The sequence below is a fragment of the Crinia signifera genome, chromosome 12 (assembly GCF_055691185.1).
Source record: "Crinia signifera chromosome 12, ASM5569118v1, whole genome shotgun sequence".
NCBI classification, from domain to species: Eukaryota; Metazoa; Chordata; class Amphibia; order Anura; family Myobatrachidae; genus Crinia; species Crinia signifera.
The window spans coordinates 8,166,799-8,179,666 of record NC_139228.1 but is presented as its reverse complement, the minus strand read 5'-3'; the positions used below and the strand labels follow the sequence as shown (position 1 = coordinate 8,179,666).

Sequence of the window (12,868 nt, the reverse complement as noted above, 5' to 3'; positions counted from 1 at the left end):
ACTAGTACCAGGGGTGTGTGGCATGTTGGGCTGAAGGGGCGCCCTCCAGTGGCTGGCAGATGTCTAAAGCTGCCTAGTGCCTAGTCTAAAGCGGGGCATGGTTAACTTGGTCCGACGCAGTGACATCTTCCTTCCACCGGTGATCGTGCATGTCCGGCTGTATTCTATGAGAGCACCGAGTTTGTGGTACTTCTTGTCGGCGGCTGAGCGGGGTCTTCCCTTGATACACCTGTGGTTCATCTCATGCAGTGATCATTGTTTGATGTGGCTGGCAAGCATTTTATCCTAAACCCCCATGTATGTGAGCATTGTTTTAAGTAAAAGTGTTGTTTATATCTGGCTCATTGGTGCGTTTCTCTCTTGTTCTTTTGCAAGTACCTGTCCTTGGATCTTTGATAGGATCTACTGAAAGAAACTGCACACATACATACATACATACATACATACATACATACATACATGCCCTATCAGACATGAGATTGTGTTTCCAGTTTTTAAGGCAGTGTCATCATAAAGGGACGGTTCACATTCCATGATAGGAGTACAATAATACCATATACAAATATTATTTATTCACAGTTTCTTATATAGCGCAGCAAATTCTGTTGCAGTTTACAAATAGGATACAGTGATATAAAATAATTTACAGACAGTCGAAGGTATGAGGGCCTTGCTCTCCAGCTTACAAATCGATCAATAAAAATAACAGCAGTTTTCCTTTTTATTCAAAGAATATAAAAAAAAGTTTTGTTCAAGTAATAAAACTTCTTAAAATCTTTGTCTTAAGTCAAAAACACATTGGGGGTTATTCTAGTTCATTCTTTCTGACAAAATACTTCTTAGATAGACAAAACCATGTGCACTGCAGGTGGGGCAGATGTAACTTGTGCAGAGAGAATTAGATTTGGGTGGGGTTTTACTTCAAAGTGAGATCTATATTGCAGTGCAAAAATAAAGCAGTCAGTATTTACCCTGCACAGAAACAAGATAACTCACCCAAATCTAATTCTCTCTGCACATGTTACATCCGCCCCACCTGCAGTGCACATGGTTTTGTCCATTAGAGAGAGACTTTGCTTTGTGAGTGAACCATAATCATGTCTATTGTGTAGGAAATCCTCACACTTAGGGGGGCCATTAATACATTACAAAACTTTTTACAGAATAACGGACACATTAGTCATAACAAAGAAGTGTTGCGTTAGTGCATTGCAAAAAACGAGTTTTTGCTAAGGCCACGATGTATGGTGTATGATCTTAGCCCTGAAGCTGGTATGTAACTACACTTCCCAGCATGTTCTGCCACTGTTTTAGCATGGCAAAATATCTGAAATGTATCTGAAATGTGGCAAGGCACCCTGGGAAGTGTAGTCCTGTAACAGACGGAGTGCCAATGATGAAGAACCAGGCTGGTCACCTGATTTAGACATTTGGTGTAAACACACGTGGTGTATAAACAAATTGTAGCCCAGTGTTTGTCAATATGTCCTTATACCAGGTCTCTAGGAACTGGTGCCTGATGACCCCTGTTATACATAAAGTGCTGCTGCATTACAGTGCAAAACGCAAAATAGTTTTTCATAAAATAGCTTGGAGGAGATTCTTCGGGAGAAGTGCTGGCTAATGAATCTCCAAATACTGAGCAAAAGGGGGGAGAGAGAGAGAGATTGGTCTGATGCGCAGACGGAGGCGCAGCACCAAAATCGGTCGGAAATTTGCCTTGCTGCGTAAAAAGGGATGTAGGCCCAGAAGGCTGTGCATACCTGGTTTTGGGACCAAATTAGGTGTACAACGGTGATGATGTGCCAAAGTTGGCGTTTACAAATATGGATGTTGCGCACAGTGGACCGTGGAAATCACAGTTTTTGCGACTGATCTCATCCTGCATAGCTACCATTTGCGTTAGCAAATTCTCTGCAGTTCATGTTCATTTTCCATAAATGTTTGCAATCTTGTATCCTCTGTCACCGGCCAATCTGATTCCAGCTGGTGTAGTTGCTCTTTCTTGTAGTTGGTCTCTCTTGTAAACTGGAATGGTGTAAACTATAGAACAAAGAGACATTAGGTATCTCACAGGTTAACATGGGGTTTGTACGCTGGCACTAGTACAACGCAGCAGACAATACAGTTTAATATAAGCGCCCCACAACTTTAACAAGACAACACTTACATATGAGCACAATACTCTCCCAATAAAACATATATAAATGACAGATTTACAGTAATTACTGTGGAGACAGCTGCCTATTGCTTGGATATGCCACTGGCTTTGACGGACTGGTCGTACAGACCCCAACTGTGGAGTCCAGTGGATTCTTAGAAGTGTAGGACCAAACCATATATAAAGCAGATAAGCCAGTTCCAGTGGCTACCTGTCAGTCTGGAAGGCCAGCCATGGTTGGTGGGAACACTGGGGACTTTTGTGCTCTTGGTTTCGCTTGTAAGTTCTTGTAAACCATGAGCAGCCGAGGTATAACCATAAGGCCTCATTTATTGCAGGCTTGTTAGCCATCACCATGTACTGTGGGGGGTAAAGTCATTGACTTCTTATCCAATATGCACTGCGATTTATATGTACAGTAACACCAATGTTCTTTATATTGCCAACTTCATCAACATCCATTTGTATATTGCTTGACAGATGCTTTTGTTATTGTGTTGAACCTGAATAAAACATTACAAAAACCCAGCCAATCAGCTTGTAACTTGTAGCCCTGTTTGTTGCATCAGAAGAAGCCCCCGGCCGAGATCCAAGGGAGCCCGCCAGCCCCCCCCCCCCCCACTCGCTCCGGGTACAATGGAGGAGGCCCTAGAGGAGGAGGAGGAGGAATAGCTCCTGCATCGAGTGTAGAGACGGTGGTCCTCAGCCCAGTAATGGCCCAAACTCCTGCGGTCTCACTGACTGACTATCCTTCCCCCTCTCCCCCCAGCCAGGGCCATGACACACTGACCATCCCCTTCCCCCCACCCCTTCCCCCTATAGCCTTAGGATCCATCCTGTAGAGGACTGTAGTGGAGATGGGCTGTTGAGCCCTCCTACTGCTGCCCGTGGGCTGAGCAGCATGATCAAGATGGTGCCGCTAATGGCTGCCTAGGAACTGCGGAGGTATTTGCTGTAAGGCAAGAAATTACTGGGCGCTTGAAGGGAGGGGGAGGGGAGAGGGTAAGTAAAGGAGTTAATGGACTGAGAATTGAGGGAATAAAGTTTAAGAATAGAAGATTGAATAGTAAGAAAAAAAAAAATTTAATAAATAAAAATAAAAAATAAAACACAATAAAAATAAAAATAAATAACCTAAGATTGTGCGCTTATAGTTACACTCTTTTGAGTGGTTATTTTGTAGGAGGCAGCAGTCCAGTGTATGTAGCTAATGCCCCTTTCAGACCGCACTTTGTAAACGGTATATTGCCGTTTTTTTACCGTTTTAAAACGGTAATCTGTGCGGTCTGAAAGGTGCAGGACCACTTAACCGGTTAGAAAATACCGTTTTTTCTAACCGGTTAAAATGCAGGGTCCTACCCGTTTCAGAACCGGTATTTTAGGCTCAAAATTGGGTTCTGAAACGGTATTTAGGACCCAGCCAATGAGCTGGGTCCTAAATTCAGCACAGTGAATATTTAATGAGTGCTCATTAAATATTCACAGCACTGGAGCCGCCCCGCCCCCCCCCCCCGCGCGTGTCGACACCCCCCCCCCCCCGTGTCGACCTACCCCCGTGCAGCCGGTACCTCTGTTGTGGATCCCGGCACTGCAGTTCTGTATGGTCGGAAGCACTTATGGAAAAAAAAGTGTCTTTCAGAAAATGGCTGCCCCATAGGAAAACCTGTTTAAAAAAACTGTCTTTCGTATGGGGGCAGCCATTTTCCAAAAGTCACTTTTCTTATAAGAAAAGTGACTTTTGGAAAATGGCTGCCCCATACGAAAGACAGTTTTTTTAAACAGGTTTTCCTATGGGGCAGCCATTTTCTGAAAGACACTTTTTTTCATAAGTGCTTCCGACAATACAGAACTGCAGTACCGGGATCCACAACGGGGGTAGGTCGACGAGCGGGGGGGTAGGTCGACGAGCGGGGGGGGTAGGTCGACGAGCGGGGGGGGTAGGTCGACGGGGGGGTCGTCGGCACGCGCGCGGGGGGGTCGTCGGCACGCGCGCGGGGTCGTCGGCGCTCGGGGGGTCGTCGGCGCGCGGGGGGTCGTCGGCGCGCGGGGGGTCGTCGGCGCGCGGGGGGTCGTCGGCGCGCGGGGGGTCGTCGGCACGCGCGCGGGGAGTGTCGGCGCGGGGGGCTGAAGGCTGCACTGGCTTTGACCCTGTATTTGGAAAGTTTCCAAAAACGGGTCTGCCAGTGTCAAAAAATCGGCACTTAAACGGTAATATACCGTTTAAGAGCTGCGGTGTGAAAGGGGTTTTATCTGGCAGACCCGTTTTGGAAACGTTTTCAAATACAGGGTCAAAGCCAGTTATGCGGTCTGAAAGCAGCATGACTGTGCTAGTCTAGCCCTGGCATCTAACCTGGTAACAGGGGAAGGCAGCGGCGTATCGCCGGTCTGTGTCTTCCGTGTGCGGCGGCTTCCGGTGACGTGACTTTCGTACGGGACTTGAGGCGTGTAGCTGGGGGTGAGCAGTGAGGCACCCCTTGATAGCTGTTCTGCTCCTCTTCCAACCAACGCGTTTCACATCCAACAGGATGCTTTTTCAAGGATGGTCTGGTTAAAAACGATTTTTTTATTTATAGAGACTTTATTGATAAAAACGGAAGTTGTCACTGACAGGTGACTTCTGTTATGGCGGCACCCTCATGGTTTGGATAATCCATTGGAAATGGGGTATTTTTGTTATTCCCATTTTTGCGCATAAAAATAAAAATAAAGATAAAAAGTAATAAATAATAATAAAAATAACTAAAGAAAAAATATATAAATAAAAATAAAACTAAAAAATAATAAAAATAAAAAATAAACAGATAAAAATAAAAAATGAAGATAAGATATAAGTATAAGATTTGAAAAGTATTAGAAGGCAGAGTTTATTTGCTCAGAGTGGCAAGGGATTGCTGAAGAAGATGGATGGGAAATGGGGAAGGGCGGCTGAGTTTTTTATTTTTTATTTTACAGGAAGACTTTTAGTTCAATGTCTATATTGAGTCCTTTTGGCTCTAGGGTGTCCAACAGGAACATCCATTTTGTTTCTGATTTTTTTAAGGATGTGACTAGGTCTTCTCCTCTCCAATGTGGTTTAACGTTTTGTATTCCCATGAAGATAAAATAAAAAATAAAAAACACTCAGCTTCCCTTCCCCATTTCCCATCCATCTTCTTCAGCAATCCCTTGCCACTCTGAGCAAATAAACTCTGCCTTCTAATACTTTTCAAATCTTATTCTTATATCTTATCTTCATTTTTTATTTTTATCTGTTTATTTATTTATTAAATGGGAATAACAAAAATACCCCATTTCCAATGGATAATCCAAACCATGAGGATGCCGCCATAATGGAAGTCACCTGTCAGTGACAACTTCCGTTTTTATCAATAAAGTCTCTATAAATAAAAAAATTGTTTTTAACCAGACCATCCTTGAAAAAGCATCCTGTTGTATGTGAAACGCGTTGGTTTGGAAGAGGAGCATGACAGCTATCAATGGGTGCCTCACTGCTCACCCCCAGCTACACGCTGCAAGTCCCGTACGAAAGTGACGTCACCGGAAGCCGCCCACGGAAGACACAGACCGGCGATACGCCGCTGCCTTCCCCTGTTACCAGGTTAGATGCCAGGGCTAGACTAGCACAGTTAGCTACATACACTGGACTGCTGCCTCCTACAAAATAACCACTCAAAAGAGTGTAAACATAAGCGCACAATCTTATGTTATTTATTTTTATTGTGTTTTTTATTTATTCAATTTTTTATTTATTTATTTTTATTATTTATTTTTTCTTACTATTCAATCTTCTATTCTTAAACTTTATTCCCTCAATTCTCAGTCCATTAACTCCTTTACTTACCCCCTCCCTTCAAGCGCCCAGTAATTTCTTGCCTTACAGCAAATACCTCCGCAGTAACTACCCATTACTACAGGGCTGCTCAAACAACTAGCGCAGTATCGTTCTTTGGGAATTTTTTCCAAAAATTTCCCCCATGCCTAGGAACTGCGCCACTCAGCCATATGTACCCCTGTGTCTCCCCTGTCTTAAACACTGCATAGATACCTATATCTGTACTGTCTCTGCTTAACTGTTGCCTGCCTGGCTGCAGCGGTGACCAGTGGCAGCGCTGATGGCTGCCTAGGTGCTGTGCTGCTTAGCGGGTATGTGTTCCCTGTGTCTATAATCCCTAGGGTGCATCTAGCCTATACCTGTATGTGTTCTGTACATCTGTACTGTCAGTGTGGAACTGTTACCTAGACGGCTGCTGCACAGCAATCCAAATCCAGCACCTAGTATACATGGCCAATAAAGCGGATTCTGCTGTGCTCCGTGGATACATAACATGCTCTACAAGGAGCTTAAAATACACTCCAGCTCTCAGTATGCAGCAATCCCATGTCAGACTTTCTATACAAGTACACAGCCTCCGCCAATCACCTGGATTAGGGGAAGTGTAGCTTTACCTGTGTATAATTAAAGGAGTAGATTTCCTAAATGTGGTCCAATGTTTATACAGTTATCATAAACTATCCATCACTTGTATATTCTCTTACCTCATACAGGGATAAAAAGCACCAACACTGATATGAGGAGAAAAATACTAACAGGACAGGGACTAAATACATACCTTCTCACAGTGGCAGCACAGCACAATACATATTGCCAACACAAGGTACACCCCAACAATGATCCAGACTGTGTGACCATCTGAAATAGAAAATACGCATTTATTAACGGAACTCAATAGATAGACGGAATCTCCACTCAGGTTACAGGGAATCTACACAGGACCATTACAACCAGATTCTATTGAACACAGAATTATAATGTACTTAATACCGCTTTCACATCACGCCTCGGACCCGGGTAATTGCCCGGTTGCCGACATGTCGACCCAGGGTGAAAGCATCAAAGTTTACAAATCGGGTCGTCCATCTCAGCAATTATACAGAGGGCGACCAGAGTTTAATGTAGAAGTGCCGGAATCAAGATCCCACCATAACAATCTAAAAGGGGTATAAATTGGCGCAGAGCATTTCAACTGAACATCTCCCCAAGACCCATTGTTAACGCCACCCCACTATTGACGCCAACCCGAAGCGTGGCGAGCGCAGCGGTACGCGTCCTCCGACCTTTTCATACCCCCACTATCCACGTCGGCATGGAATTGATTTTCTAAAGCGTGGCGAGCGCAGCGAGGGGAGGCGTATACCTGTGAAGTTATGCGCGTCCGCTTGCCACGCTTCGGGCTCGGTGGCTCGCTGAACTCGCCACACTTTATAAAATCAACTCCACGCCGACGTGGATAGTGGGGGTATGGAAAGGTCGGAGGACGCGTACCGGTACCGCTGCGCTCGCCATGCTTCAGGTTTGCGTCAATAGTGGGGTGGCGTTAATAATGGGGGACCATTTTAAACATGGGGGGGGGGGTTATTACAAAATGGTGTTTGGGTGGTCTTTACATTGAAATCAATGTGACATTGGTTCTTCTCAGGAACCAATTTACATTGATTTCAATGTAAAAATCACGTTGATCGCATTGCATGCGATTTGGTTGGCATGCGATGGACGCGATTTTTGCGCTTGCGATTGACATAATCAAAAGCACGGGCGCCGTGCTAGGAAACAAGTACCCATGTTTATAACATAACCATTATGGGATATCCCCAAAGCACTCACCCAGGCCAGCCCAGCAGCTCCTGTAATGGGTGGAGAAGGGAGGGAGCAGCAGGTTCAAAGCTTCCCGGGAGGAGGTTGTGAGTGACACAAGAGGGGAGGGGCCAGCCTGCATGGGTTCTAAGCTCATTGGTGGCTGGTCCCAGGAAAAGGGCTGGTTGGCCAAAACTGCTGTGTAGGCTCTTGGAGTCTCTTGGCTGCAAGTGCGCTGTGACTCTGACCCGACTGCTCCATCCCTAAGCGGCTGTCAGAGGAGCACATGCTGCAATACTTCACAGGTATGTGTAAGCACAGCGCGGCCCCAAACAGTTACATTGCACTGGCCTGGGGGGGGGCAGCTAGCACCCTGCCCCCACCGCGCCTCCTTCTTCAAAGCAGCCTGCACGCTCACCCAGTGACTGAGCTGCAGGCTGCTTTTTCAAATGCTATTGGACAGCTGCGCCGTCGGTCCTCTTCTGCTATACTGCCCAGGTGGCCGCGGCTGTCAGCCTAGGCAGCAGGGAGCAAGGAGTGCAGAGCCGCACATCAATTGGAGTCAGTGGTGCCTGACAGTGGCGCTGCTCCTCCAAGCCGCCGCGGGGTCTGCCACATAGTAGCTACGCCACTGGTGTGGCTAAAGGGGTGGTCACACTGTGCAATTTTGCTTGCGATTCCATCCTGGTTCAATTGGGATTGAAATCGGCAAGTGAAAAGCATTTGATGTGGACTACAGTATATGGTACAGATCTGTATTATAGAGTCTTGCCCGCACAGTCTAATTTTCTATTCAATTTCGATGCCGCAGGATTTCGAGATCAATTCAGCCTTGAATGCGGCTGAAAATCGTTCAATTTCTATTCTATTTTGTTTATATAACCAAAATCAAATAGAAAAATAGACCAAATGAAACCATGTGTATGGGGCATTAGTGACACTGGACCCTGACACACATCTCATTATTACCTGTCTTGCTGGATCTCCCCGGGATACAGTGGCTGCAGTCTGCATTGGGTGTAACACTGCAGGTCTCTGGGTTATACAGCTCACGTATAGAAGTGCTATTAACTCCGCAGGTGAGAGTCACATGTGCTCCTTTTATTCTGCAGGTCACATTGCAGGGATCCAGAGTGGAGGCTTCACGGGTTATATCAGGTACCACGGCTGCATTGGAAAAAGTTATACCAAACATTAATAATAGTTCAAACAGTTTGCCGAGTAGCTGCTCAGATTACCTAGGAATCCCAAAGTGATGTTGCCCATAGCAACCAGTGTCTTTCATTTACTAGTATGCAATAGATAGACAGAATTTGATTGGCTGCTATAGTAAATCAAGTCTTATCTGTGCCCACCACTGCTCTTCCCAGAGTGTATCAAGCAGAAGGGAGCATACAGCAGCAGGTGACCGTTCCCACCGTGTATCAAGCAGAAGGGAGCATACAGCGGCAGGTGACCGTTCCCATGGTGCAACAAGCAGAAGGGAGCATACAGCGGCAGGTGACCGTTCCCACCGTGTATCAAGCAGAAGGGAGCATACAGCGGCAGGTGACCATTCCCATGGTGCAACAAGCAGAAGGGAGCATACAGAGGCAGGTGACATCACTGTACTCTGAGCAGGTGACCGTTCCCATGGTGCAACAAGCAGAAGGGAGCATACAGAGGCAGGTGACATCACTGTACTCTGAGCAGGTGACCGTTCCCATGGTGCAACAAGCAGAAGGGAGCATACAGCGGCAGGTGACCGTTCCCAGGGTACAACAAGCAGAAGGGAGCATACAGCGGCAGGTGACCGTTCCCATGGTGCAACAAGCAGAAGGGAGCATACAGAGGCAGGTGACATCACTGTACTCTGAGCAGGTGACCGTTCCCAGGGTACAACAAGCAGAAGGGAGCATACAGAGGCAGGTGACATCACTGTACTCTGGCAGGTGACCGTTCCCATGGTGCAACAAGCAGAAGGGAGAATACAGCGGCAGGTGACATCACTGTACTCTGGCAGGTGACCGTTCCCAGGGTACAACAAGCAGAAGGGAGCATACAGAGGCAGGTGACATCACTGTACTCTGGCAGGTGACCGTTCCCATGGTGCAACAAGCAGAAGGGAGAATACAGCGGCAGGTGACATCACTGTACTCTGGCAGGTGACCGTTCCCATGGTGCAACAAGCAGAAGGGAGCACACAGCGGCAGGTGACCGTTCGTGCGTCTCAGTTTCCGTGTGCCGGGACCCTGTCTGTCTCTGCTTCAGGGAGACGGACAGGGTTGGGGGGGGGGGGGGTCGGGGTCCGGGGAGGAGGTGGAGACCCCGGGTGACCGCGACAAGCCGTCGGAAGGGGACGCGCGCCCATCTCATTCGCGCGCATCCCCTTTCGCAAATACAGATGGTGGGTGGTGGATGGCGTCGCCATCACCATCCCCTGCAAAGAAGAGCCCGGCTCCGTCTGTACATTGTTCCTGGTCAGAGACTGGAGCTACGAAATGTGGCCTATCCATATACCTGCCAGACCAGTAAGACCGTGTGGAATCTGCTAACAGTAACTGAATACTTACACAGGTCTGTCAGAGGGCAGCAGTGCGTATGGGTAATAATACAAAGGGGGAACAGAACTACACCAATAATAATCCCTGCAGTACCTCCCCCTATCCTGGTCAGTGTCTGGCAGATCATCCTCCACTGACCTGGACACATCAGGTATAGTTAGTGTATGGCAGACTGTAAATAATATATACAGCGTATAACTGGTGGAACATTACAGCCGCTCTTAGTCTTTCCATTGTGGCTTCAATTGAAGTCGGGAGGCGTTGGGAGTACAAAACGGCGCACAAAGCTTCTAGTGCGGACACCTGTACTTACTATGACAAAAGACCTTTCTGTATAACCTACTATAGTGTAATGCAGGAGTCTTACAAGAGGAGCATCGTTCTTCCATCAGAAATTCTACGGTGTCCAAGTTACTTCATCTGATCATTAATGCGTACATGATAAAACAGTCATGTAATGTACATTATAGGAGGTTTTATGGGGTTTGTGGCTAAAATGTTTCATGGAAACAGATTATAGGTAGTAATGACTCACCTGAAACGCTGACATTATATTTCATGGCATCACTACTATATTGTTCGTCACATAGAGATCTAGTCGCTTTGTAGACTCGCTGGTCCTCTGCTGTAACATTAGTTATGGTTAGAGAGCCATCATTAGAACCGTACAGTCGGCCTTTATAAGAATCCTCCCGAATCTCTACTTTCCCATCTGGTTTCGTTATAGCAAAGACATTCTCATCGTCTCTGATCCACATGATTTCACGAAACCCTTTACATCCTCCGTCTAGCACAGACAGGGTCACATTCTCTCCCTCTGTGGTACTTCCTCCGTCTAGCACAGACAGGGTCACATTCTCTCCCTCTGTGGCAGATACAGATATGTAGTGTTCAGAGGATGAATCCAATGCCATACCTGGAAAGGGACACAAGTCATTACAAAGTACATACATACTGCAGCAGAGAGCCGCACCCTGTCCAATATTAATATGCGCCCCGCTGGCACAGCCTGCCCTCTTCTGTCTCGCACGGCTGCGGAACTCGGATGCCGTTACATTTTGCCCATTGTGGGAATGCCAGGTCTGTAAGGCCCATCTGCACAGAGCACTTCCATCCATCACATCACCACTGCTGTGGTATCATTTTACCCCTTTCTTTATTCAAGTCAATTTAATATATTTTTGGGTCCATGAAGCACTTGAAGGCTTGTGAGCGAGATGCCACCTAGTTGACACTGTTTAGCATCTTCAATAGTGTGGAACCATCCAGAAGATAGTGATCAACGACAACCACAAAATGCACTCAACCAACAGTAGTAATGGAGAGCCTCAGCTGCCTTCTGTGCAATACTGCACTTTCCCTCTCCCAAGGACAGAGCTTGTGGCTTCTATCCAGGGCCGTTTCTAGACAATTTAGCTCCCAGGGCGAAGGAAAAAAAATGCCCCCCCCCCCCAACCAAATACATAACATGGTACTGCGAGAATTGCCCACAGTGCCACACATATGCCCCCACAGTGCCACATATGCCCCCACAGTGCCACATATGCCCCCACAGTGCCACACTTATGCCCCCCATAGTGCAAAACATATGCCCCCACAGTGCCACAGATATATGCCCCCACAGTGCCACAGATATATGCCCCCACAGTGCCACAGATGTATGCCCCCACAGTGCCAAATATGCCCCCACAGTGCCATAGATCTATGCCCCCAAAGTGCCAAACTCACTGTGTCTGTGTCTCCCCCTGTGCCATTGCCTTTGCCTCTGCTGCTGCTTCCTTGGGGAGGGGAGGACATCGCGCTTCTATCCTTCCCCTTAACTATGTAGTGTGTACCTGTCTGTCCTGAGCCGTCGCCCATCAGCCATTCATACCCCGCGGGCTGGCTCCTTATCGGCTGCCAGCCCGCGAGCTCTGATAGGCTGACAGCCCAGTGACACACTGAGCGAGGGGGAAGGAGAGACGCGCGATGCGTTCCCCTCCCCTCCCTCTGCTTGTTGTGTGTGGACGCCGGGGAGGAGGCTGCGGCAGCCGCGGCGCTGGGGGAGCTGCAGGGCGCCCCGGCTGTCAAACAGAGGCGGACAAGCCGTGCGGCGCCCCGGGTTGCTGCATGGCTTGTCCGCCTCTGGAAACGGCCCTGCTTCTATCCCAGAATGGGTGTAATACTACAGCAAAGTCAAGGTGCCCACACACAGTGCGATTCTTGGATGAGTTTTTAACTCTTTAATTCAAATCACATCACTTGTAGTTTAAAATCGCACGGTGTTTCTTTTGCTGCATAGTTATCATTTTATTTATAGGGCGCCACAAGTGTTTCGCAGCGCCATACAAAGGAGGGTGTGGATCATTTTATCACCCATAGTTAGGTCAACACCGTTAGGTCGACAGGGTGGAAGGTCGACAGGGTTCTAGGTCGACGTGGGTCAAGGTCGACAGGATTCTAGGACGACATGGGTTTAGGTCAACATATGTGTTAGGTCGACATGGGTTTTTTTCACTGTTTTTTTTACCCGAATGTCGACACAGTTGGAAG

At 47.3% G+C, this 12,868-nt stretch overlaps 1 protein-coding gene across 4 annotated transcripts in view; it reads right to left on the bottom strand.

Moving 5' to 3' along the window:
* Positions 1 to 557: 557 nt before the first annotated feature.
* The window catches only part of LOC146049715 (uncharacterized), a 65,549-nt gene continuing 53,238 nt past the window's right edge, over positions 558 to 12,868 (bottom strand). For all 4 annotated transcript variants that reach the window (XM_083166311.1, XM_083166312.1, XM_083166314.1 and 1 more), the window contains 4 exons: positions 10,872 to 11,252; positions 8,763 to 8,960; positions 6,772 to 6,851; positions 558 to 2,043 (listed from right to left, as the gene is read on the bottom strand). In XM_083166311.1, the coding sequence (XP_083022437.1) occupies positions 1,903 to 2,043; positions 6,772 to 6,851; positions 8,763 to 8,960; positions 10,872 to 11,252 (800 nt within the window). In that variant the 3' untranslated portion in view covers positions 558 to 1,902. The remainder of the gene's footprint in view (positions 2,044 to 6,771; positions 6,852 to 8,762; positions 8,961 to 10,871; positions 11,253 to 12,868) is intronic.